The sequence below is a fragment of the Schistocerca serialis genome, chromosome 2, assembly GCF_023864345.2.
Source record: "Schistocerca serialis cubense isolate TAMUIC-IGC-003099 chromosome 2, iqSchSeri2.2, whole genome shotgun sequence".
Lineage (NCBI taxonomy): Eukaryota > Metazoa > Arthropoda > Insecta > Orthoptera > Acrididae > Schistocerca > Schistocerca serialis.
The window spans coordinates 321,961,938-321,984,768 of record NC_064639.1 but is presented as its reverse complement, the minus strand read 5'-3'; the positions used below and the strand labels follow the sequence as shown (position 1 = coordinate 321,984,768).

General features: G+C 40.5%; 1 protein-coding gene across 1 annotated transcript in view; it reads right to left on the bottom strand.

Annotated features, from left to right (window-relative positions):
- The window catches only part of LOC126457124 (methylcrotonoyl-CoA carboxylase subunit alpha, mitochondrial), a 115,116-nt gene that overhangs the window by 52,285 nt on the left and 40,000 nt on the right, over positions 1–22,831 (bottom strand). The window contains exons 6-7 of the mRNA XM_050093181.1: positions 21,849–22,061; positions 20,563–20,734 (exon numbers count right to left, since the gene is read on the bottom strand). Coding sequence (XP_049949138.1) covers positions 20,563–20,734; positions 21,849–22,061 — 385 coding nt within the window. The remainder of the gene's footprint in view (positions 1–20,562; positions 20,735–21,848; positions 22,062–22,831) is intronic.

Below are 22,831 nucleotides of genomic sequence, written 5' to 3'. Positions count from 1 at the left end.
GTGTGTGTGTGTGTGTGTGTGTGTGTGTGTGTGTACGCACTCGCATGCATTTGTACTCTAGGTCAACAAAGGATTTCTTCCAAAAGCTAGAAAGTTTTCTTTGTCTTTCGTTTGTGCCAGTCAATGACTCGATGCTTCTGCGATGTCGTAGTGTTCTCTATACTGCCAAATTATAAGAATTCACATCCTAATTTGCAGATGCTCACAAAAGTTTTATATACATTTAACAAAGGTCAAATTTTTACAGAACGTGCATGTTCAAATTCTCTGCAAGTTACTTCTTATTTAAACATACTGGTCTAAAATCAACAAAATTTTGCCAGGCTTAAAACTGTCTTCACCACAACTATCACTATCGCTACTAACAAACCCGACTAATTTTTGCACTTACAACAGGCCAGCTGTGGAAAATGTATGAACCATTCTATAGGATGGGAGGGATAGGAAGAGAGAGATGAAGAAGGATAGGGAGGGAGGGAGGGAGGGAGGGAGGGAGGGAGAGAGGGATAAAGGGATGGAGGGAGGAATGGATAAAGATAGGGATGGACTGGTAGGGAGAGGCAAGGAGGAGTAGAGATGGGTAAGGAGGGATAGGGTTAAGATGGATAGGGAAGGTTAAGGATGGATAAGGAAGGGTAAGGAGGGATAGGGAGAGATCATGAAGGTCAGGGAGAATTAGAGAGAAACAGGGAGTGGTAGAGAAGAATGGGGAGGGAGATGGGGAAAGAAGGAGAGACGGGGACAGAGGAAGAAGGTGGAATAAAAGCAAGGGAACTGAAAAAAAAAAGATATAGAAATTGTGTTCAATAACATTCTCCTGGGGAGTAGAAAGGAATGTTCAGTGTTGATTATATCTAGCTTTAGAAAGTCCACTACAAATTTCACAAACATTTTCATTACAAGCAACATCTGCATTAGCTCGTACAGTGTAGTGTTGGCTGAAATGTCAAGCTTGAGGTTAATGGGCAATGGATTACAGTAAATTTTGAAACCCAACTTAAACTTCATGGGTTAGATACATCTACCAAACAGTAACCCAAATAAAATGCTCATATGACATATGCCTACCAAGCATTTTATTGGGAATTTTGCTTGTTCTTATTAAAACTCTTCATTTTGTTATAAAGTCACTGTTATACAGCAAAGGATGTACATAACATGAAACATTTAACACTGGCCATAACCAAACAGCTTAGAAATTGATAAATGAAGAATTTTCTCTCAGATTATATTAGAGCCAAACATTTTCTGTTATTATTTACAGACAACTTGTACCTGTTCTAACTCCAGCAGTAATGAAGACAATTTTGCAAGAGCTGATCAATACATGAGAATGAAACAATGACACTTCAGTGAGGAAGGGAATAAAAGCTGAAAAATATCACAATTCAGAAATAGCTATTCCAAACAGTTTTATTAAGAAGTATAAGACTGTTAAAGAATGTATTGGGGGGGGGGGGGGGGGCGGCAGAAAGTAATGTCATCTCTTTACATTAAATTCAAACAGATACACTGTTAACCATTTAACCAAAAGTGTAGTCACCATCTTTATCAACAACCTTATCCCATCTAGTGTGCAAATTCTCAATGCCAGATTGCTAAAAATCCATTGGTTTCTGAGTACAATATCTGGAGATGGAATTTTGGACATCATCCACATTTTTTGCCACTTCGAAAATGTTGTAGCTATTGGAATAAACAGAAATCCAATGGCACAATAGTGGGTGAGGCAATATGCCCCACACCACCTTATTAATTTTTTCCAGGGTTTGTCTTGCACCACACTGTCTTGCATTTTCACATCGCAACACAACGCCTCTTCTGTTGACAATCCCTGGGCACCTTTCAACTAAAGATTGATTACTTGATCCAATTGTTCATAATAAATGTCTATATTCACAGTTTGTCCAGGTTTTAGCACTTCAAAATTAATGACAACCTGAGTACTCCACCAAGCCCATAAAAGCACCTTTCTGGGGTGTAAACCCAGCTTAGCTGTACTTCATGATGATTCATTCAGAGAGAGCCACTGCCTTTTGCAGGGTAAAAAAGCGCCTCTGCATCGTGATGCTGAAGCCATTAGATGCATGTGCTGCTTCATTTAGCCTTTTTTGTCTTTACCAGACTGCTGTAAACATTCCTGGATGGTCAAGCAATGTTGGTTGAGAGTCTGTGACAGCTCCTCTCTGACAGTTTCCCAATGTCTAACATGTATTTGCTTCCACTTCCGTCCTTAACATATCACTGACTAAAGTCATTGATCTTCCTGATCCAAACAGGTCAAAAAGATCTAAATTATTAGATCTGAACTTAGAAAATCACCTTTGGCATTTATGAACATCTAATGCACTTTGATAAACATCATAAAAGTTTTTAGTAGCAACTGTTGTATAACTACACTAATGAAACTCAAAAAGCATATGATCCCAGGGATGTACCTCTTCTAGTATTTGGCTAGGCATTTCATCAAAAACTGAAAAAAAAGGAAAAGAAAAGAAAAAGAAAAAAGAAAGAGAGAGAGAGAGAGAGAGAGAGACTTAATGATTTATGAGTAAACAAGTCACTCTAACCTTGAAATGTCTATGGCATGACTTTGAATACAAAATGAGCTGATAAGAGACAAATGAATTTCAACATGCTCAGAAACAACATTACTTTCCAGTTCCCCTAATACAATAAGTATTGTTTTCAGTCAAAATTTATTTTCATTTTTTGGGCAGCCTGTTGTTTCTGTTTTACATTTCAGGCAGGTGAAGACAACATTCTTTCAACTGTTTACTTCTTTGAGTGGCCAGAATTTTCCAGACTTTTTTTCTCTCCAAGCTTCTATTTTGTATATTTTCAATTCTGGTTCTTCTTGGAAACCTTGCTGAGCCCCAGGCTTTTTTTTTTAATTTTTAGGTATGTTTCATGTTCTGCTGCTTTATTTAGAAAATTGAAACAACAATTATGTAAAGCCAATGGCACATGGGACAAGTCAGCTAACGTTGACACGAGGCTCCAAGAGTTTTTTGACGTCACCTACTGCTGTTTCTTGATGAGGAGTCATTCTGTCACATGAAATACACAATAAATTCTGCACTATTTCAGCAACATGCCACGTAAAGCAGAACCAATAGGAAGGAAGAATGCTTTCTACATCACAAGCACAAAGAAAGACATTGTATTTGTCACGTTCAGCAGAAGCCCATATTCGATGGGTTTAATATTATATGTCACAGACTACAAATATATGCTATTTCTAAGCTATGAGTCGAATCTTTATCAGTACAAATTGTCATAATAAGATGTTGAGAAACATTATATTGGTGATTAAAGAATTCCCATATTTAGTTATTATTGTTATATAATTCGTGTGTTATGAGAGTAAGCCATTTTGAGGCAAATACCCGCTGAAGATTCATGAAAACACGTCATTCTTGTTGAGATCTGTCATAGTTAAATCTCAATAACATTTCAGTGATTAAAGCCATTAGAAGACTATAATGTAAAATATGCAGCCAACAGAAACCGAGTTTCAGCATAGCGTAGTTGGTTGAGGTGCCAAGATAAAACCAAAGATGGATCAATTTTTTTTCCATCTTTACTCCACATTGTGTTTGTCATGTTCAGCAGAAGCGCATATTGAGTGGGTTTTATATTATATGTTGTTGTTTTTGTTGTGGTCTTCAGTCCAGTCCAGAGACTGGTTTGATGCAGCCCTCCATGCTACTCAATCCTGTGCAAACTTCTCCATCTCCAAGTGACTACTGCAACTTACATCCTTCTAAATATGCTTGGTGTATTCATCTCTTGATCTCCATCTATGATTTTTGCCCTCCATGTTGCCCCCAATACTAAACTGGTGATCCCTTGATGCCTCAGAACATGTCCTACCTACCGATCCCTTCTTCGAGTCAAGTTGTACCACAAATTCCTCTTCTCCCCAATCCTGTTCAGTACCTCCTCTTTAGGTACACGATCTAACCATCTAATCTTCAGCATTCTTCTGTAGCACCACATTTCGAAAGCTTCTATTCTCTTCTTGTCTAAATTGGTTATTGTCCATGTTTCACTTCCATACATGGCTACACTCCATACAAATACTTTCAGAAAAGACTTTCTGACACTTAAATCTAGACTCGATGTTAACAAATTTCTCTTCTTCAGAAACGAATTCCTTGCCATTCCCAGGCTACGTTTTATATCCTCTCTACTATCAGTTATTTTGCTCCCCAAATAGTAAAACTAATCTACTACTTTAAGTGTCTCATTTCCTAATCTAAGTCCCTCAACATACACTGATTTAATTCGAGTACATTCCATTATCCTTGTTTTGATTTTGTTGATGTTCATCTTATATCCTCCTTTCAAGACACTGTCCATTCCGTTCAACTGCTTTCCAGGTCCTTTGCTGTCTCTGACAGAATTACAATGTCATCAGCAAACTTCAAAGTTCCATGGATTTTAATTCCTACTCTGAATTTTTCTCATTTCCTTTATTGCTTGCTCAATATACAGATTGAATAACATTGGGGATAGGCTGCAACCCTGTCTCACTCCCTTCCCAACCACTGCTACCTTTCCATGCCCCTCGACTCTTATAACTGCCATCTCGTTTCTGTACAAATTGTAAATATCCTTTCACTCCCTGTATTTGACCCCTGCCACCTTCCAAATTTGAAAGAGAGTATTCCAGTCAGCATTGTCAAAAGCCTTCTCTAAGTCTAAAAATGCTAGAAACATAGGTTTGCCTTTCCTTAATCTATCTTCTAAGATAAGTGGTAGGGTCAGTATTGCCTCACGTGTTCCAACATTTCTATGGAATCCAAACTGATTCTCCTCAAGGTTGGCTTCTACCAGTTATTCCATTGATCTGTAAAGAATTCGTGTTAGTATTTTGCAGCCGTGACTTATTAAACTGATAGTTCGGTAATTTTTGCACCTGTCAACACTTGCTTTCTTTGGGATTGGAACTATTACATTCTTCTTGAAGTCTGAGGGTACTTCACCTGTCTCATACATCTTGCTCATCAGATGGTAGAGTTTTGTCATGGCAGGCTACCCCAAGGCTATTAGTCTAGAGGAATGTTGTTTACTCCCGGAGCCTTCGTTCAACTTAGGTCTTTCAGTGCTCTGTCAAATTCTTCACGCAGAATCATATCTCTCATTTCATCTTCATCTATGTCCTCTTCCATTTCCATAATATCGCCCTCAAATACATCACCCTTTTACAGACCGTCTATATACTCCTTCCACCTTTCTGCTTTCCCTTCTTTGCTTAGAACTAGTTTTCCATCTGAGCTCTTGATATTCATACAAGTGGTTCTCTTTTCTCCAAAGGTCTCTTTAATGTTCCTGTAGGCAATATCTATTTTACCCCTAGTGATGTATGCCTCTACATCCTTACATTTGTACTCTAGCCGTCCCCGCTTAGCCATTTTGCACTTCCGATCTCATTTTTGAGACGTTTGTATTCCTTTTTGCATACTTCATTTACTGCATTTTTATATTTTCTCCTTTCATCAATTAAGTTCAGTATCTCCTCTCTTACCCACAGATTTCTACTAGCCCTTGCCTTTTTACCAACTTAATCCTCTGCTGCCTCTACTATTTCATCTCTCAAAGCTATATGTCATAACAAAATGTTGCAAATGTCATATTGGTGGCTAAAGAATTTTCATATTTAGTTATTATCATTATATAATTCACATGTTATGAGAGTAAGCCATTTTTAGGAAACGACCCACTGAAGATTTATAAAAACACGTCATTCTTGTAAGGATTTGTCATAATTAAATATCAATAATATTTAACCCTTTGAAGACATTAGAAGACTATAACATAAAATATGCAGCCACCAGGAGCTGAGTTTCAGCATAGCATAGTCGGTTGAGGCACCAAGTTAAAACCAAAAATGGATCAGGAGAGCATTCGCATCCCACTGCTCCAATTTTTTTTTTCCTTCATTTTTTTCTAAAAGTTTGTGGGAGTTTCCCATAAAATTAACAGAAATAATTTCTGTAATATTTGATGTCATGTAAATACAAGAGTGCTACTTGTCAGGAGTTAAGTTTGTGAACATTTATAAGCTGATGTCTGAGAGCTGGGTTCTTAGGATGTGGCAGGATAAGGTTACGATTGTGGACGGGACCATAATCAGTTACTCTCGGTTGCACAACAAATATGTAAACTTTATTTAAAGAAATTAAAATTTTAAAACAATCTCTTAAAAAACAATTGACTGTATGATGGCTGAAGGCCTTATCACAAAAAAATTCCACAATTTTGGGGCCAAAGGACACCAACAATAACTTCAAACAACAAACGTCTGAAGTCCTGAATTAGAGGTCAGAAGAACAACTCCAAATAGCACTTATTAAGATAAATACTTTGTTTTAAAACAAACTTATTGTAACATGGCATAAGGCCTTATTAAGGAATCAGGACAAGTGGTTCTCAGCAATTGTTCCAGGGTCGGCATGGGGAGGTAACTCAAACACAAGGTAAGGTGAGACAGGCAGCCAAGAGTTGTACTCACATAACAGGATGGCAAATCAAACTAGGGGTAGCTTAAGCGCCGACCGACCAACTAACCAACCCACCTAACGTCTAATCACCAGTACAACGATGGAATACTTTTAGGCAAGGGCGAAGAGACAGACAGCACTACATCTTCAGAAAACACCAAACAGCAAAACAAGGCCAAAGGAAACACTAGAACCAAGGTAGACCTCCCAAAAATATGCACAGTACAATACAATAGGCTGTCGAACTACACACCGTGTCAGACAGCATCAACATGACGAGGAAAGGTACACTGCCAGAAAAATATGCTAACCTCCAGGGCAGATAACTGGGGCGTTAGAGGCCACAAAGCAGAAAATACCGCTGGTTGCACTTCACTAACAAGAATAATACTAAATTCAATGATGAATAACAAATAGAGAAAGATGGCTGCAATATTTCACCACCTTGAAACACTTCACTCGTTGCTGCCAGGCTCAGCGGCCCTGGGAGCAACAACCCACCAACCAAAGGCGAGGTCGCATTAGCAGTTAAATCTTTGCTCAACTGAAACATCCAGGGTATCGTGTGCAACGAAGTCGTCACTCTCGCAGCTACCCCTCCTCAATCTGGCAGTGGCAGCACACCGCCAGCGGCCGCCGCTTCCCCTCGCGCTGCTCCACCCCAACTGAACTAATATCAGTTCCAAACTCCTCAGCAAATTCAGTACGCAGACAGCATTAAAATAACTGCTCATTCAAAACCACAAGATACACATGGATCCGGGAAAACAATTCCACCAACAACTCACAATATTAAAACCAGTCACTGTGAAACAACACGGATGAATTATAAGTCGGCATGAACACAGAGAAGACAGAAGTGGTCGGAAGACCAAATGCACGTCGTCTGCTGCGATAACCGACCGATCAAGCAACCAAAATCGTCCCCACTCAAGTCAGGCATGGGAAAGATCCCAGTATAAATCATCAACTGACAACTTATTGCCATGAGGTCACTTCGACAGGGGTCCTTGACGTGGTTGTGCACTCTCACGGCCACATCCTTCCGTCTGACAGTGCATGTGTGTTGACAGCGGCGGGCGAATACTGGCTGTCCGGACCTCACTGCTGCTCCATCCCAACTCAACTCGCTTGACACATGGTGGCCTGGAAATACTAGAGGCCACTGCAAAGATGGTACCACAGTACGTGCTATCGATAAACGCTGCTGTTGCCACTCACGGACAGACAAGGCGAGCAAACGTAGTGGCACCAATGAACACACTAAGGAAATGAGACGCTGCTATCCCTATTACAAGGTGCCAAGCAACGAACAGCATCAACGCGAGTCGCACACGGCTCAATGTCCTTCCTGAATGAACATGTACTTTCATTTTTGTCTTATTACTCATTCACTGATACTGACATTTTTATTTATGTACACCACACCCAGAACAACATGACTAGCATACAATCTAGAAAGAAAATGTGCATTTTAATAGGTGTAAAGGATGAGCCAGACAGTAAGAGATTTTACTTTACTATATGAGCACCCAAACGGTAACTTCATTTTTCCATTGTGGCCAAGCCACGGCCGGCAGTGTTAGCTGCCTGTAAATTCTTTCATCCCACTTCTGATACCAGTTGTACAGGATGGGCGTATGGGCAGGCGGTGGGCGTAACGGAATAACAGTGTAATTTTTAGAGAAAGGCCATTTATTGGCTAAAGCATGATGAAAGGACCATACCGTATCATCCGGCTTACTTCACCAGTAAATGCGGAAATTCAGTTAGCGGAACGCACAGTGATCGTTCATTTTGACAGATTGAAACTGTGTAAAGGACCCGAGCCACCCCCACCTAACAGTGAAACCGGGCCTATTGCGCCAGTAGTTCCGCCCAATAAAGCAAGAAAGAAGGTAATACAACCGCCTAGACAGCAGCGTAGGTATGCTCTAAGGTCAAACCCCTATGATTTACATTCCAGAGAGTAGTTATGAGATGGTATGTAAACAGTTGGAAAAGTCCTGCATGCAGCAAGAGAATCAATTGACGGAAAACACCGTCATTACTATACCTTTAATTAAGTTGTGCATGTTAGTTATAAGTGGACATAAGAATTGGCAACCATTGGTAATAGAATTTATGATGTCACATATTAATGGAAGTGATTAAAGTTATGTAACCATTTTGTCTTGTCATTTAACGTCTCCAGTAATGTTATTGTAGCAGTCAAGAATTAAAAACACAAACATTCTTTAATCATGGAATTAAGGGGAAAGTTGTCCTAGTCAAAAGAACACGTAGAGAAAGAATCAGTTAATCTTGTATATATCAAAGGGATTCACATTTCACCTGTTAATTTAGTGAATAGTGCACGAACACAGCTATTAAAGCTTTACCATAAAAACATGATAGTTACTCACCTTCATAACTGCCAGTAGATCAATGACTACATACTGCCATCTACCTGTCATTTGAAATACGCCCTATTACATGTATGTTTTGATAAATGATCACACAACGATAACAACATGAATAAGTACGTCCAAGTTAAACAACAAATAGGTTACTCTAAAGTAAAAGGAGTCTTCCTCAAGTGCTATTTTATTGTTTTCATGATGCGATGTTGAACGGACAACAAGGTAAGTTCTTTTATTTGGTACCACGTATTTCTGAATATTCCACGGAAGGAGTGCGCAAATACCGCCGCTGTTGTCTACAGCTGTTCACATGCGCCGAGCCCCGCGCCTCCCTGTCAGTTGGCGACGCGGCCCCCTTCCCTTCCCTCCCTCCTGTCCGCAGAGCGAGCGGCCATTGCAGTTCCCCCTTCCCCACCCACCGCCACTGTCTTTGGCGCGTGCAGCATCTGCACCTTTCCCCTCGCCCCTCCTCACCACCCTACCATCGCCCTGTAGGCCACGTGTGTTGGCCACGCTACACCTTCGTACATTCGTACGTTGCAGCTTAAACAGCAAACCTACAGGGATAGTTATAGAAATAAATTCACCAGCTCAATATTGCCCTGCAGATTTTACTAGCCTGATCTAAAGATGGGGATCTATTTGTGTTGTCGGAGAGAGAACTTTTCCTGGTACGCATTGTCATCAGGATTAGTAACCATCAGCATTAGTAAACGTTGGAATTTCAGCACGATCTCCGGCTATCTTGTATCACCACCACGGTTAATAAACGGATCTATATGGCGTCAAGAAAGCCAGCACTTGCCGCTATGTGTGTCCTGTAAATGACCGCTGTGTGTGAAACGCATTTGCCAAGGAGTTGGGTTTGGAATGCCATCGCAAAATACACTTTATCTAGAGGCCTAACACCTGCCAGTTACCGAAATTTTAGAAGAAATGTTTAAGTAAAATAATTGGAACCCGATAGTTTTGGACCTCTAGCGATTGAAGTTATTAGAGTCCCTTAGAAAAGAACATCCTCCATGCATAACTGTCGTGAACAACATAAGATAACTCCGGAAGGAAATTTTGTGACTGTACCGAGAGATTAACTCCATGCATAGCAAGACAACGGACCCAGTGTGAGCGCCAGTTCTGCCGCCGAGCCAGTGAAACCGGACGCAGCCGTACTGTCAGCTGTGCTGTCAGCAACTTACAATCTCATGAGCACGACGCATGTCGCACCTTAGCACCTCAAGCTGCACTGAATCTCAACACAGAAATACTTAACCACTGTATAACGAACCCTTTGAATAAATTTATGCACATTGTCAACAGTAAGGAACTTACTTTGCTCCCTACACACTTTTTACATGACAAATGAACTCTAATTTTATTATAAACCAAAGCACCGACAGGTAAGTCATATCGACGTCTTCCGAGATGCAACTAGCTTCGTCGAGCCGCCAATCATGATTATATGGAAGCAGGTAGGTGAGAGAATAAACAAAAGGAACAATAAATACACACCGGAACGATTGGTTGGGTGACTGATAATCACAAATATTTGCAAAAACAAATCAACACAGCAAACAGCATATCACATGTTTAATAATTATTGGTCTGTTCATTGAAGGAGACACATAACCACTTTTCATCAGAATCCTGTTAAAGGAAGTATTAACGTGACATTACACTATTCCACAGCATTACACACAACACTGCCATGACTTAACGACAGTTTCCCTGTTGGTAGAAGTACCAAAGACTATTAGTTGGCATGAAAATATAAATGAGAGCATAAAGGAATACCAGGGGATACTTGCATTCATTTTGCTACAGAATATAACTGGAGGATAAGGCAGTTTTGTATAAAGGCAATAATATCTTGAACTTTTGCTTTTGTTGCGGTTTTGCAACCACTTGTATCACTATGATGAGTTGCCAATTACTTATGTCAAATTGCTTGTGTCTAATTGATTATGTCCAATTACTTATGTCCAATTACTTATGTCCAATTACTTACATCCAATTAGTTATGTCTAATTACTTATTCGATGTATTATTTTTACTATTGTTCATTTTGCCCAGGTCTTATTTATGCTATAATCAAATGCTTAGACAGTTTTAGCTAGAGTTTGCCAGCACCAGTAATTTAGTATTTGTATCAACCTAGTGCTTCCATGTGTCACTGTGTTACTATATTGATGAGGATAATCATTTTGTAGGACTTCAAGTATGCTAGAGTAAGTTCCCGAGTACTGCCAATTATTTGTTTAGTAATAATGATGTCTTAGGTAATAAATTGTTTTGGAAGGGTAATTTAGGATGTAACCATACTTTATTATCATTTGTATTTGATTGTTTATCTGGAGGGACATACCACATGCCTACCCCCGTTATAGATAACGTAAACAGAGTGAATCACACCCACAGAACGAGCAAGCTTTGGCCATATACCTAGTCTGTCGGATGAACAAGAGAACCACACCCGCAGGGGCACGTACCTTACGTGACGCGAATGGCGATCGCGCGGAACCCTAGCTGTCTATGTCATTTCTACACTTTTCCATTTCGCGACATAGTCCATCCTACCCACTTTCATCTTTCACTTATCAACAAGACAACACATGAAGAGCCATGCACCACCCACATGGGCACATACCTTACATGACGCGGTTGCCACCCGCGCGGACCCTTAGCTGTCTGTGTCGTTTCTTCACTTTTCCATTTCGCGACATAGTCCATCCTACCCACTTTCATCTTTCCTCTTTCAACACAACACATGAAGAGTCATGCACCACCTGCAGGGGCACGTACCTTACGTGACGCGGTTGGCTCCCGCGCGGACCCTTAGCTGTCTGTGTCGTTTCTTCACTTTTCAGTTCCGCGTCATAGTCCATCCTACCCACTTTCATCTTTCAACTATTAACAGAACAACTCTTGAAGAGTACTGCACCACCCGCAAGGGCACGTACATTACATGACGCGGCTGGCACCCGCGCGGTCCCTCAGCTGTCTGTGTCGTTTCTTCACATTTCCGTTTCGTGACATAGATCGTTCTAACCACTTTCATCTTTCAACTATCAACAGAACAATACATGAAGAGTCATGCACCACCCACAGGGGCACGTACCTTACGTGACACGGCTGGCACCTGCACGGTCCCTCAGCTGTCTGTGTCATTTCTTCACTTTTCGGTTTCGCTACATAGTCCATCCTACCCACTTTCGTCTTTCCTCTTTCAACACAACACATGAAGAGTCATGCACCACCCACAGGGGCACGTACCTTACGTGACATGGCTGGCATCTGCGTGGTCCCTCAGCTGTCTGTGTCGTTTCTTCACTTTTCCGTTTCGCGACATAGTCCATCCTACCCACTTTCGTCTTTCCTCTTTCAACACAACACATGAAGAGTCATGCACCACCTGCAGGGGCACGTACCTTACGTGACGCGGTTGGCTCCCGCGCGGACCCTCAGCTGTCTGTGCCGTTTCTTCACTTTTCAGTTCCGCGTCATAGTCCATCCTACCCACTTTCATCTTTCAACTATTAACAGAACAACTCTTGAAGAGTACTGCACCACCCGCAAGGGCACGTACATTACATGACGCGGCTGGCACCCGCGCGGTCCCTCAGCTGTCTGTGTCGTTTCTTCACATTTCCGTTTCGTGACATAGATCGTTCTAACCACTTTCATCTTTCAACTATCAACAGAACAATACATGAAGAGTCATGCACCACCCGCAGGGGCACGTACCTTACGTGACACGGCTGGCACCTGCACGGTCCCTCAGCTGTCTGTGTCATTTCTTCACTTTTCGGTTTCACTACATAGTCCATCCTACCCACTTTCGTCTTTCCTCTTTCAACACAACACATGAAGAGTCATGCACCACCCACAGGGGCACGTACCTTACGTGACGCGGTTGGCTCCAGCGCGAACCCTTAGCTGTCTGTGCCGTTTCTTCACTTTTCCGTTTCGCGACATAGTCCATCCTACCCACTTTCGTCTGTCAGCTTTCAACAGACACAAAACTATTCAGCCCAGACTTTAATTTTTCATGTCGAAGAAGAGTTCACGAGAGCAGTGTTCCGTGCTCTCTCACGACAGCTGATCATGCACCATCAGATGTGAACCGCGTCTAGCCCGCAGCTAAACGCCAGTAAGCGGAAATCTCTGTTCAGAACCTTGAGCCTTCTTTGACACTATTTTTCCGTTGTATTTTCCGAAGGAATACCGACTATTGAAGTAGTAGCATTTAACTGTATGACGTGTGCCAGGACACTGCGATATAACCAAGGATAGACGGAGTTTGAGCAACCAGCTGGGCCCGAGGAGGCCAGCACTACGGAGTTATAGAGACGGCGAGTTTAGTCGCAAAATGTTGAGAGGATGAAGACAGCGAATTTGGTCACAAAGTATAGTTAGTCACAAGATGTTGAAAGGATAAAGACGGTGAATTTGGTCACACAGTAAAGTTTTGTTTTAAGTGAGAGAAGTCGTGTTTTAGAAAGAAGTAAGTAGCAGCTATCTTGGAGTCGCAGAATTGTCATTTACATAGTTAAGTAGGTGATAACGTCGTGTCAATGATGCGCCATGCACTATAGCTTCATAAAAGAAAAGTCCTTCAGAAATTACACTCAACTTAGTCTTTTATAATCCAATTCCTTACGCTTTGTCTCCACTATGGAAATCTCTAGATTCCCTTCGAGTTTTATTTTTCTCCTCTTGTTAGCAACAGCCTTGACATCCAATGACACAATCTACGCCCCACCTGCACCAAACTGGTGTAACTTTTCTTTCTCAGTTTCACTTGATGGTGTTTTGCAAATATATTGACGCATAAGAAACTTCCTCTCACAATGTGAACGTTATTGCAGTTAGATGGTCAGCCCACAGTTACATGTAACTTTGTTTGTTTAGTGATATGGAATATGCAGTAAATTTAATATATTTGTGTACCTCATTTTTATATTTTCATGTTAATATAACAATTATGGTTGGAGTCAAATGGATTTCATAGGAACTCTGTTATGAACTAATTTACTAATGGATAATGTGATTTTAATCAGAACCCGCTGTAACAACACATCTAACGTGATGTCACGAGTAATCCAACTTCTATTTTGTTGGTCACCTGTAAATAAACCATATCGATAATGCATATCTATTCCCCTTTATTCAGTAATGCTATACCCTTTTTGTGACATTAATATTAGTCACTTTGAAGCACATAAATATGCTCATCAGGTGCAGGAGCCCAAGAAAATGTGGAGAGAGTGTAAAATACAGACAGCGCAGTGAACAGCGTCGGTAAGCTTTATCTCTCTCTCGCTCTTTACACCTGACGCTTGCTTCCTGCGTCGCGCACATGCGCACTGCATGCATGCGGCATTGGACAGTCGTTGACCCCTCAGCTGCCGCGTGCAGCTCTGACGCGGTGCTGCCCTTGGAAGTTATCTGCCGCGTGCTTTTCTGACGCAGCGTGAGATTTGGCCTTGCAGTCAGCTGCCATTCTGACGTAGCCTCCGTGCAGATCTTTGGCAAACGGTTCCTGTCGGAACACCACTTATAACCTTTAGTGCCACTATGGCTTACTCAGTATCCACGCCCCTTTAATTATGTTTTTTATACCTAGGATTCGTGATTGCCTGCTTTGCCTAATAAATCAAATGATCACCTCCAATCGTCAATTGATGACTTGCTAGAACATGAAAAAGGACAAATTTCTTACATTCGCCTGTTGGCACACTTAAATTAATGGCAAACAGCCACGAACTAAACAAAAAATAGAAAACAAGAACCTATCAGGCATGTGCCCTCCCTTAGTTTTAAGAGTGCAATTCTAATATCACCTAATGTGGAAAAACTAGTGTAGTGTAGTGAAGTGTTCCCTTAGTGATAACTCCCCTTTTTAAAGTGTTTGTAACGCGTGGACCTCCCCTCATACACTCCCTGCGCTGAGTTCCAGTGCACGGACCTGGCCACGGCCACAGCCTGCGCGCTGCCCGCTGAGGACAACACACCACGACGCCTCGCGCCGGTCGCCCTCTCCGTGACTCATCAGTGGTGATATGTTTACATTTTCAACTTATTTAAACAAAAGCAAAAGAAAAGACTTTTTTACCTCGTCTTAGCAACAAGAACACTTAGCATGTTTACCTAATTCACACTGTTATGTTTTGTTCTAATTTTGTTTTGATATTCTATGATATTTTATGATGTTCTGATGTTTTACGATGTTTTGATGTTTTATGATGATTCTTGTATACACACAATACTGTTGACATGTGTAAGCCCCCTTGCGACCCTTAGGAGGTCTTTAGAGTATCTATACCCTCCCATAGATTAAGACCCCTGCCGTCTTCCATAAGGGCCATTCTTACTCAAGTGATGTTTACTTTGTTTTGCAAGCTAAATTTGTGTACATTCAAATAATAATTACATTGAGCGAATTCACATACGTTCTCCGCTCCCACGGAAGGGGGAGGAGTGTAAAGGATGAGCCAGACAGTAAGAGATTTTACTTCACTATATGAGCACCCAAACGGTAACTTCATTTTTCCATTGCGGCCAAGCCACGGCCGGCAGTGTTAGCTGCCTGTAAATTCTTTCATCCCACGGTCTAGTAACACAAAGTCAGCACCAATGAAGGGCACCTTGATCATGCGCTTCTCTCATGTGCTTACGAGGTAACGCCGCCCCAGGCGTTGCTTACCAGGCAACGCTCTAGAAAGTTCCATGCCGCCCGCACGGTTTACTCGTCCTGACCAATCAGGGCGGAGGAAGCCACGTGATGCGTCGAATATACCCAGCCGCCCGTCGCCGGGCCCTCGCCTCTTGTATTCTTGCTCACCCGCGAGTCGGATGCTCGCCCTGTAGCATTGAACATCTCCCGCTTCTCCCGGTGCTGCGGCACTGTGGACTTAGTTTTGGCAGACAACAACTTTCGGTAGCTTCGCGAACAATGTTCGCAAAATTCTAAGTTCTGGCTCACCCTCACCTCCCTAGGCCTATGTAGCCACTTTCATCATGCTTTAGACAATAAATGGCCTTTCTCTAAAAATTACACTATTATTCCATAACGCCCACCGCCTGCCCATACGCCCATCCTGTACACAGGGCTAATGAAAGAATTCTATGTGCGTCAATTTTTGTGAACAAATTGTATTCTTACGTTAGCTCTATTAAAATGTACATTTTCTTTCTAGACCATACACTAGTCATGTTGTTCTGTATGAGAGATATGTTGATTAAAATTTCATCATTGTGAAAGATTATTTTCAGTACTTTCAATACGGAAAAGAATCCATTCCCATAACTGAAGAATGATGTGAGTACATGATGGTTACTGTGTGGGACTAATGTCACTGGATCTCTGCAGGAGGCAACTGAAATACAACATGCCCAGACAATCTGCACCTGCAGCTTGTCACAATTCCCTGCAGTACAGTGACAGCAAGAATGAGTGGTGATGAGATGGACTTAGGACAACAGTGGGGCAAGAAGAACACGCTTGGCTTCTTCCAGAAGGACACCATCTTGAGAAGATCGCAGTATTGATCGACTGGCACTGACGAATAGAAGGATGACCACAGCTCAAACCCAGGCAGTGTGTCACCAATAACCACCTAGAACAGATTACTGGAAGCTGGGTTTAGATCTAGGGTTGCTATGTGCTGTTTTCCACTGACACCATACCACAGACAACAGAGACTTGCATAATGTAGACCCAGAGTCACCTGGGACAATGAATAATGTGTGGTGTTCGGCAATTAGTCTCACTTCTGTTTTCTGTGGTCAGACTGATGTTAACATTTCCATAGACAATCTGGTGAAGCATCACAGGAAATAGCAATTCTAGAGACAAGTACTTTTCAAACTCATGGAATCACTGTGTGGAGTGCTATTTGATGCGACTGTAATTGTTGATGGAAAGTTAAATGCTCAGCAGTGTCCGGCAAGAATGATAATCCCTATTGTCACACACTTCTTGAGAGAACCAAATGGAGTATTCAAGATTCCACATCCCAGTTCACACCACAAATGTCTCACGGACTGTATGGATCCTTGATGGGCCACTCTAGTTCATCCATAGAAAAAGACTGGGATGCAACGGGAAGACATGTATTTTCGTACTAGTCTCTAGTTATCAGTTTTCATGAACTGACACAGCATGTATTTCAGGCATGGCAAGAAATTCCTGTAGATTGTTTGCTTCCAGGACACAATGACCACAAGAATGTATTTGTGCTCATGAAGCTCACACCTCTTACTGATGTTGACGATCGACATTAGTTTTGAACGGAATGAAGGCTTAATAATTTAATGCCTGTTCTGTGATGGGTTTATAAATGTCAGACCAGTTCTCAATGGCATAACATTCTTCATTTCCATTAGTGTATTTGCATCACGTGTGTATGATGTATAACAATTCACAGTCGTGGAATCAATAAAAAAACTGCCCTTTCTCCCTTACATCCACCTATACTTAATAGACGTACTGTGAAGCTGTTAGTCTAGGTCTGTTGGCTAATGACATGTGCATTCCAACTTATTTTTGGATTTGGAAAAATCTGGTTGATGTATTCTAATTTTTCCCCTATTTGCAATGTTTTTCATACAACTTTAACTTTCTTCATATTTTGTTTCCACATACATCTGTGATTTTTATCAAATACAGTTTTTTTTAATTTATCAATTATTAGCAGACAGCTGTTACAACAGAAGTCGTGTTTCTGTCCATACAAAGTGTGGAATGACTCCTCCTTCCACCTGACACCTCTCCTTTCATTGGTTTCAAAAACAATATACTGAATTGAGTCTTTCTCATTTATGTCTTTTAACATGCCTGATTCGCCTGTTTCTGTTCCAGCAGCTTGTAAGTTTGTGTTTGTCACTAAGAACACAAACACTCAAGGTGCCATACAACATTTAGCTGAAAAGATTTATGGAAATATTTCTGTTATTTTACATACAAATTATTTACATTTCATTTCATGCAGTCCAAAGAACTGAGAATAATAACTACTGCTTCTCAACACATGCATTCTTTATGCATTCTTGAATGAAATTCATAGAAACAATATTTCTCACTTTCCAACCAAGAGCTCAGTGCACAGAATGAGCACTGAGAATGAGAACACTTTGCTGCAGAAATTTATTCACCGATTAGGAACACACATTTTCAATAACTTGCTAGCAACCACAAACATTTTAGCTGCTAACTAAGTATAAGTTAAGATGGGTCTAAATGATTTATTGATGGCTAACTTCTTCCACTCCACTGACATATTTCTGAACAGAACCAATTAATATATATATTGTTAACTACTTCACAAACATGAAGGATATGAAATATCAGACTACTGCACATTTTCAGCACAGTAATGTGATCTCTGTAAGTAAACTGCTTCTTTATGACAGACAGCTATGACAGCCTAGGAGTTATTTAGTAAAAACCAGTATGAACACATTTAAATGTTTATCACATTTTTCATCTTAACTTTTAGTGTTTAAAATGTTTGACTTATCCACCATCCTTGTGGACCATTTCACTTAACCCTTTCGCAGACCATGAGGGACACACTTATCTGTCAGAGCAGTTATAGCAATAACTGTCCGAACCACTTAGGCATGTGTTCAGGTAAATCAGTCATGATAGCATATGAATTATTGATACTCGTGTAACTCTTAACAACAAGCATTTATTAACTGATACATGTTAATGATAAGACTTACAAAATGCAATAAATTTTTACTCCAGGCACAATGTTTCCTTATTTGCAAAGGATTGTTGACATACAAAACAAACTAACTGCCAATTCCAAGATACGAGTGCCTACTGTGGCTGGCAAGTGAACTCATGACAGCTAAAAAACACAGTAGGTGACTTTTATTTGCTGCATACTAGTAACTGTATTTCTTTTCTGCATTAATGAGAATATATCACACAGCTTCTGTACGTTCCTGGCATCTAATGGCAGTCCGCTGTACCAAGTGTAATTTCTGTTTGTTGTGAAATGCAGCTTCAAAGGCCATGAAAAGTATACATCACACCAAATAACATTTTTTAAAAAGTTCTTGGGGAGAATACTTATCACCAAAGCATTCTCTCAAAGAGGCTTGGGAAAAATATGTACCACAAAACTATTATGTCTTTTGAGAACCTCAATATACATACTTACCACCAAATATCTCATGGCAGTAAATTGTATCATATGTATAGAAAGTGTTACGAATCAGTTCCTGTTGTCACTAGTGGAGTCAGAAAAAGTTGCTTCATTCCTGTAGGAAACACATTTACCATCAAAATAACAGCTCACTAAAGAACCATGGGAGGTGAGCTGCTAAAATAATAATAATAATAATAATAATAATAATGTCTGAGAAAGAAAAGAAATAATAATAATAATTACACCTGCTAAAGGGAAAAAGGGTTAAGATCAACAGAAGGAACATAAGCTTATCAATTCTGTAGTTATGCAGCATGTATTTTTGACTTTCTGACTTGTTCCATACCCTTGAGCAATCCCTCACTGTGGAAAGAAGCCTTGTGTCTAGTATAATGCAGCATCCCTTCTCTGTAAAACACATCAATGAAGTTCCAAGGATATTTTAAATTTCCTTCAAACCAGTGCCACAAGAAATTCAAGTATAAAAGGAGGCCACAGAAGCATTCAGTGGTTTCTAATGTTGACAATGGTAGAGGTCATCATAGCTCAAATTTTTTACTTTCATTTAAAGTAACAAGAATACTGAGTATTTTTCGTATGAAGAGAGACAATTATGTGAAACACTTATGTGTGTCCAACCTTTCCATTTGCCAAATGTAGTGTATGAACATAACACTAAAAATCTTGAGTGCCAAGGAATATACAGGGTGATTCAAAAAGAATACCACAACTTTAAAAATGTGTATTTAATGAAAGAAACGTAATATAACCTTCTGTTATACATCATTACAAAGAGTATTTAAAAAGGTTTTTTTTCACTCAAAAACAAGTTCAGAGATGTTCAATATGGCCCCCTCCAGACACACGAGCCATATCAACACGATACTCCAACTCGTTCCACACTCTCTGTAGCATATCAGGCGTAACAGTTTGGATAGCTGCTGTTATTTCTCGTTTCAAATCATCAATGGTGGCTGGGAGAGGTGGCCAAAACACCATATCCTTAACATACCCCCACAAGAAAAAATCGCAGGGGGTAAGATCAGGGCTTCTTGGAGGCCAGCGATGAAGTGCTCTGTCACGGGCTGCCTGGCGGCTGATCCATCGCCTCGGGTAGTTGACGTTCAGGTAGTAACGGACAGATAAGTGCCAATGTGGTGGCGCTCCATCCTGCTGAAATATGAATTGTTGTGCTTCTTGTTCGAGCTGAGGGAACAGCCAATTCTCTAACATCTCCAGATACTGTAGTCCAGTTACAGTAGCACCTTCGAAGAAAAAGGGACCAAAAACTTTATTGGCTGAAATGGCGAACAAATGTACAACTAAATGAAACTTTATAGCTCCCTTAATTCGCCGACAGACAGTGCTTAGCTCTGCCTTTTGTCGTTGCAGAGTTTTAAATTCCTCAAGTTGTGGTATTCTTTTTGAATCACCCTGTATTTTTCAACTCATACGCTTCCATAGGCTGATAAAATTTCATTCTGTACTCACCTGTTTCAACACGTACATCTGTTTCTGGTACAGGAGTTGATAAATAAAGCAATGGACCTGCCCCCGGTAAAAAGTTATTGTTGGGATTTTCAGCATAAATTCGAGCTTCAAAAGCGTGACCATTTAACTTAATTTCATCCTGTTTAAGAGGTAATTCTTCTCCCCCAGCAACCTGTTATGCAAATTTGACTGTATTATACACACAGAAGAATACGTACAAACGACATATCATAGAGACACACAAACAAGAGATAATTCACATATAAAATACGAGATCTCCAACACTAAATTAAAATGAACCATTGTGCTTTAAAATGAAGACATACTATAAAATAAGACTGCAATAAAATGTGTGTTCTTTGACAGGTTCACATACTTAAGTTAAGGGATCTTAAAGATCCACACAAAAAACTTATCATAGTGACACTGCACATACCAGCTGTAGTAGGTCAACACTGAAACATGGGACATACATGGCACACTATTACAGAACTCCTTAGTGTCACTTCAACAGTCATTGTGAGCAAAAGTATAGGATACAGTGGTACCGAGTGTGTGCTGTTTGTGTTGGGCACATGGTATTCAAATCACAGGGAAGCAGGCTGGCACAGTGATGACATCTGGATTAGTTATACATAACCATATCATTGACAGAACAGAGGGAACCTTATATTAGTGCATCATGTCATTAAAAACAGAAAGGGCAAGGATGGGGAAGGAAACTGGTTGTGTTCTCTTAGAGATCTTAATCCCAGCAGTTGTCGTAACTGATTTATTGAAATAATGGGAAACCAAAACCTGGATCGTTGGACAGGAGTCTGAGTCCATTCCAAACAAATGTGAGTCCGGTGTTACAAGCGCAGCACAATCTCACTCAGTGATGACCTCCAGGAGATCCTTGCCAGGCGATGAGTGGTGTCGCTACAAGCCATACCGACATGCCGATTGATAGTGTAGGGACTGATCATGCACTCAGTATTGTCAAGAGAGGGTTCACATGAAGTATTGACATTCTGTGTCACCAATAAAGGGACACAATGCAGGGTGCCATCCACAGCTGATGACCAAAGGCCAAATTTTCTAATGTACTCCATATCCGTAACATTGTACCATGTGTTACAATATTGCAAAGGCATCTCTTAGTGTACACATTATTGTTGTGCCTCGTGTTTTATGGATCTTGAAAACCCCTTGACATGTGGGATAATGTGTAGATTAGGCCCATGAATATACCATAACAGGGGAAGCAACTTAGGAAGATAACCATGATATTCCATACACATTACCTTGATCTGCCATTCAACAAGATCGGTGTCAGTTATCATTTCAGTTATAGGATGCTCCACTTGCAGTCGAGTATTCATTTCCATGAAATGAAAAGAATGGTTGTGCCTGTCAAGAATGAATTCCACAGTTCCAGCACCAACATAACCCACGGCCTGTGCTGCTCGAACAGCTGCTGCACCCAGTTCCATACGAAGCATATCTGAAATTCCAGGCTGTTCCAGTTGCAGAAATATTAGAAGAAACATTTATACGTGAGCCTGGCTTATGAATAATATAACAAACTGACTCTTTAATAAGCAGACAATATTATGTGTTTGATATTTTTAAAATTTTAATTTATGAAAAGGAAAAGTGCCACTCACCATATAGCGGTGATGCTGAGTCATGGGTAGGCACAACAAAAACAGTCACAAATAAAGTTTTCAGCCTATAAGACCTTCGTCAAAAGTACACACACACACACACACACACACACACACACACACGTTGCAGTCATGTGTGTGAGCTGCGGTTGCATTTGTGTGTGTGTGTGTGTGTGTGTGTGTGTGTGTGTGTGTGTGCGCGCGGACTCAGCATCTCTGCTATAGGGTGTGTGGCAACTTTCCTTTTCATCATATTGTTACATGCCTTCCTGGATTTTCCATTGTTACATTTTAATTTTTTATATATTTGTTTAAGTCATGTTTCAGCTTAACGTAACAAAAGAAAAATGAGAATGAATGTTTGGAGGATGCCAAACAGTCAAAGTAGAATTAGAAGTTAGTTAATTTACTAAACTGTCTCTAAAGGAATCATCTAAGAATAACAGAATAATAACTGTGATTAAGTGACTATTATTCACTCAAACTTTGTTTACTTCTTAGAAGCTTTTCTTTTCCTCAGCAATTACGAGGGCAGTTCAATAAGTAATGCAACACATTTTTTTTTCTCGGCCAATTTTGGTTGAAAAAACTGGAAATTTCTTGTGGAATATTTTCAAACA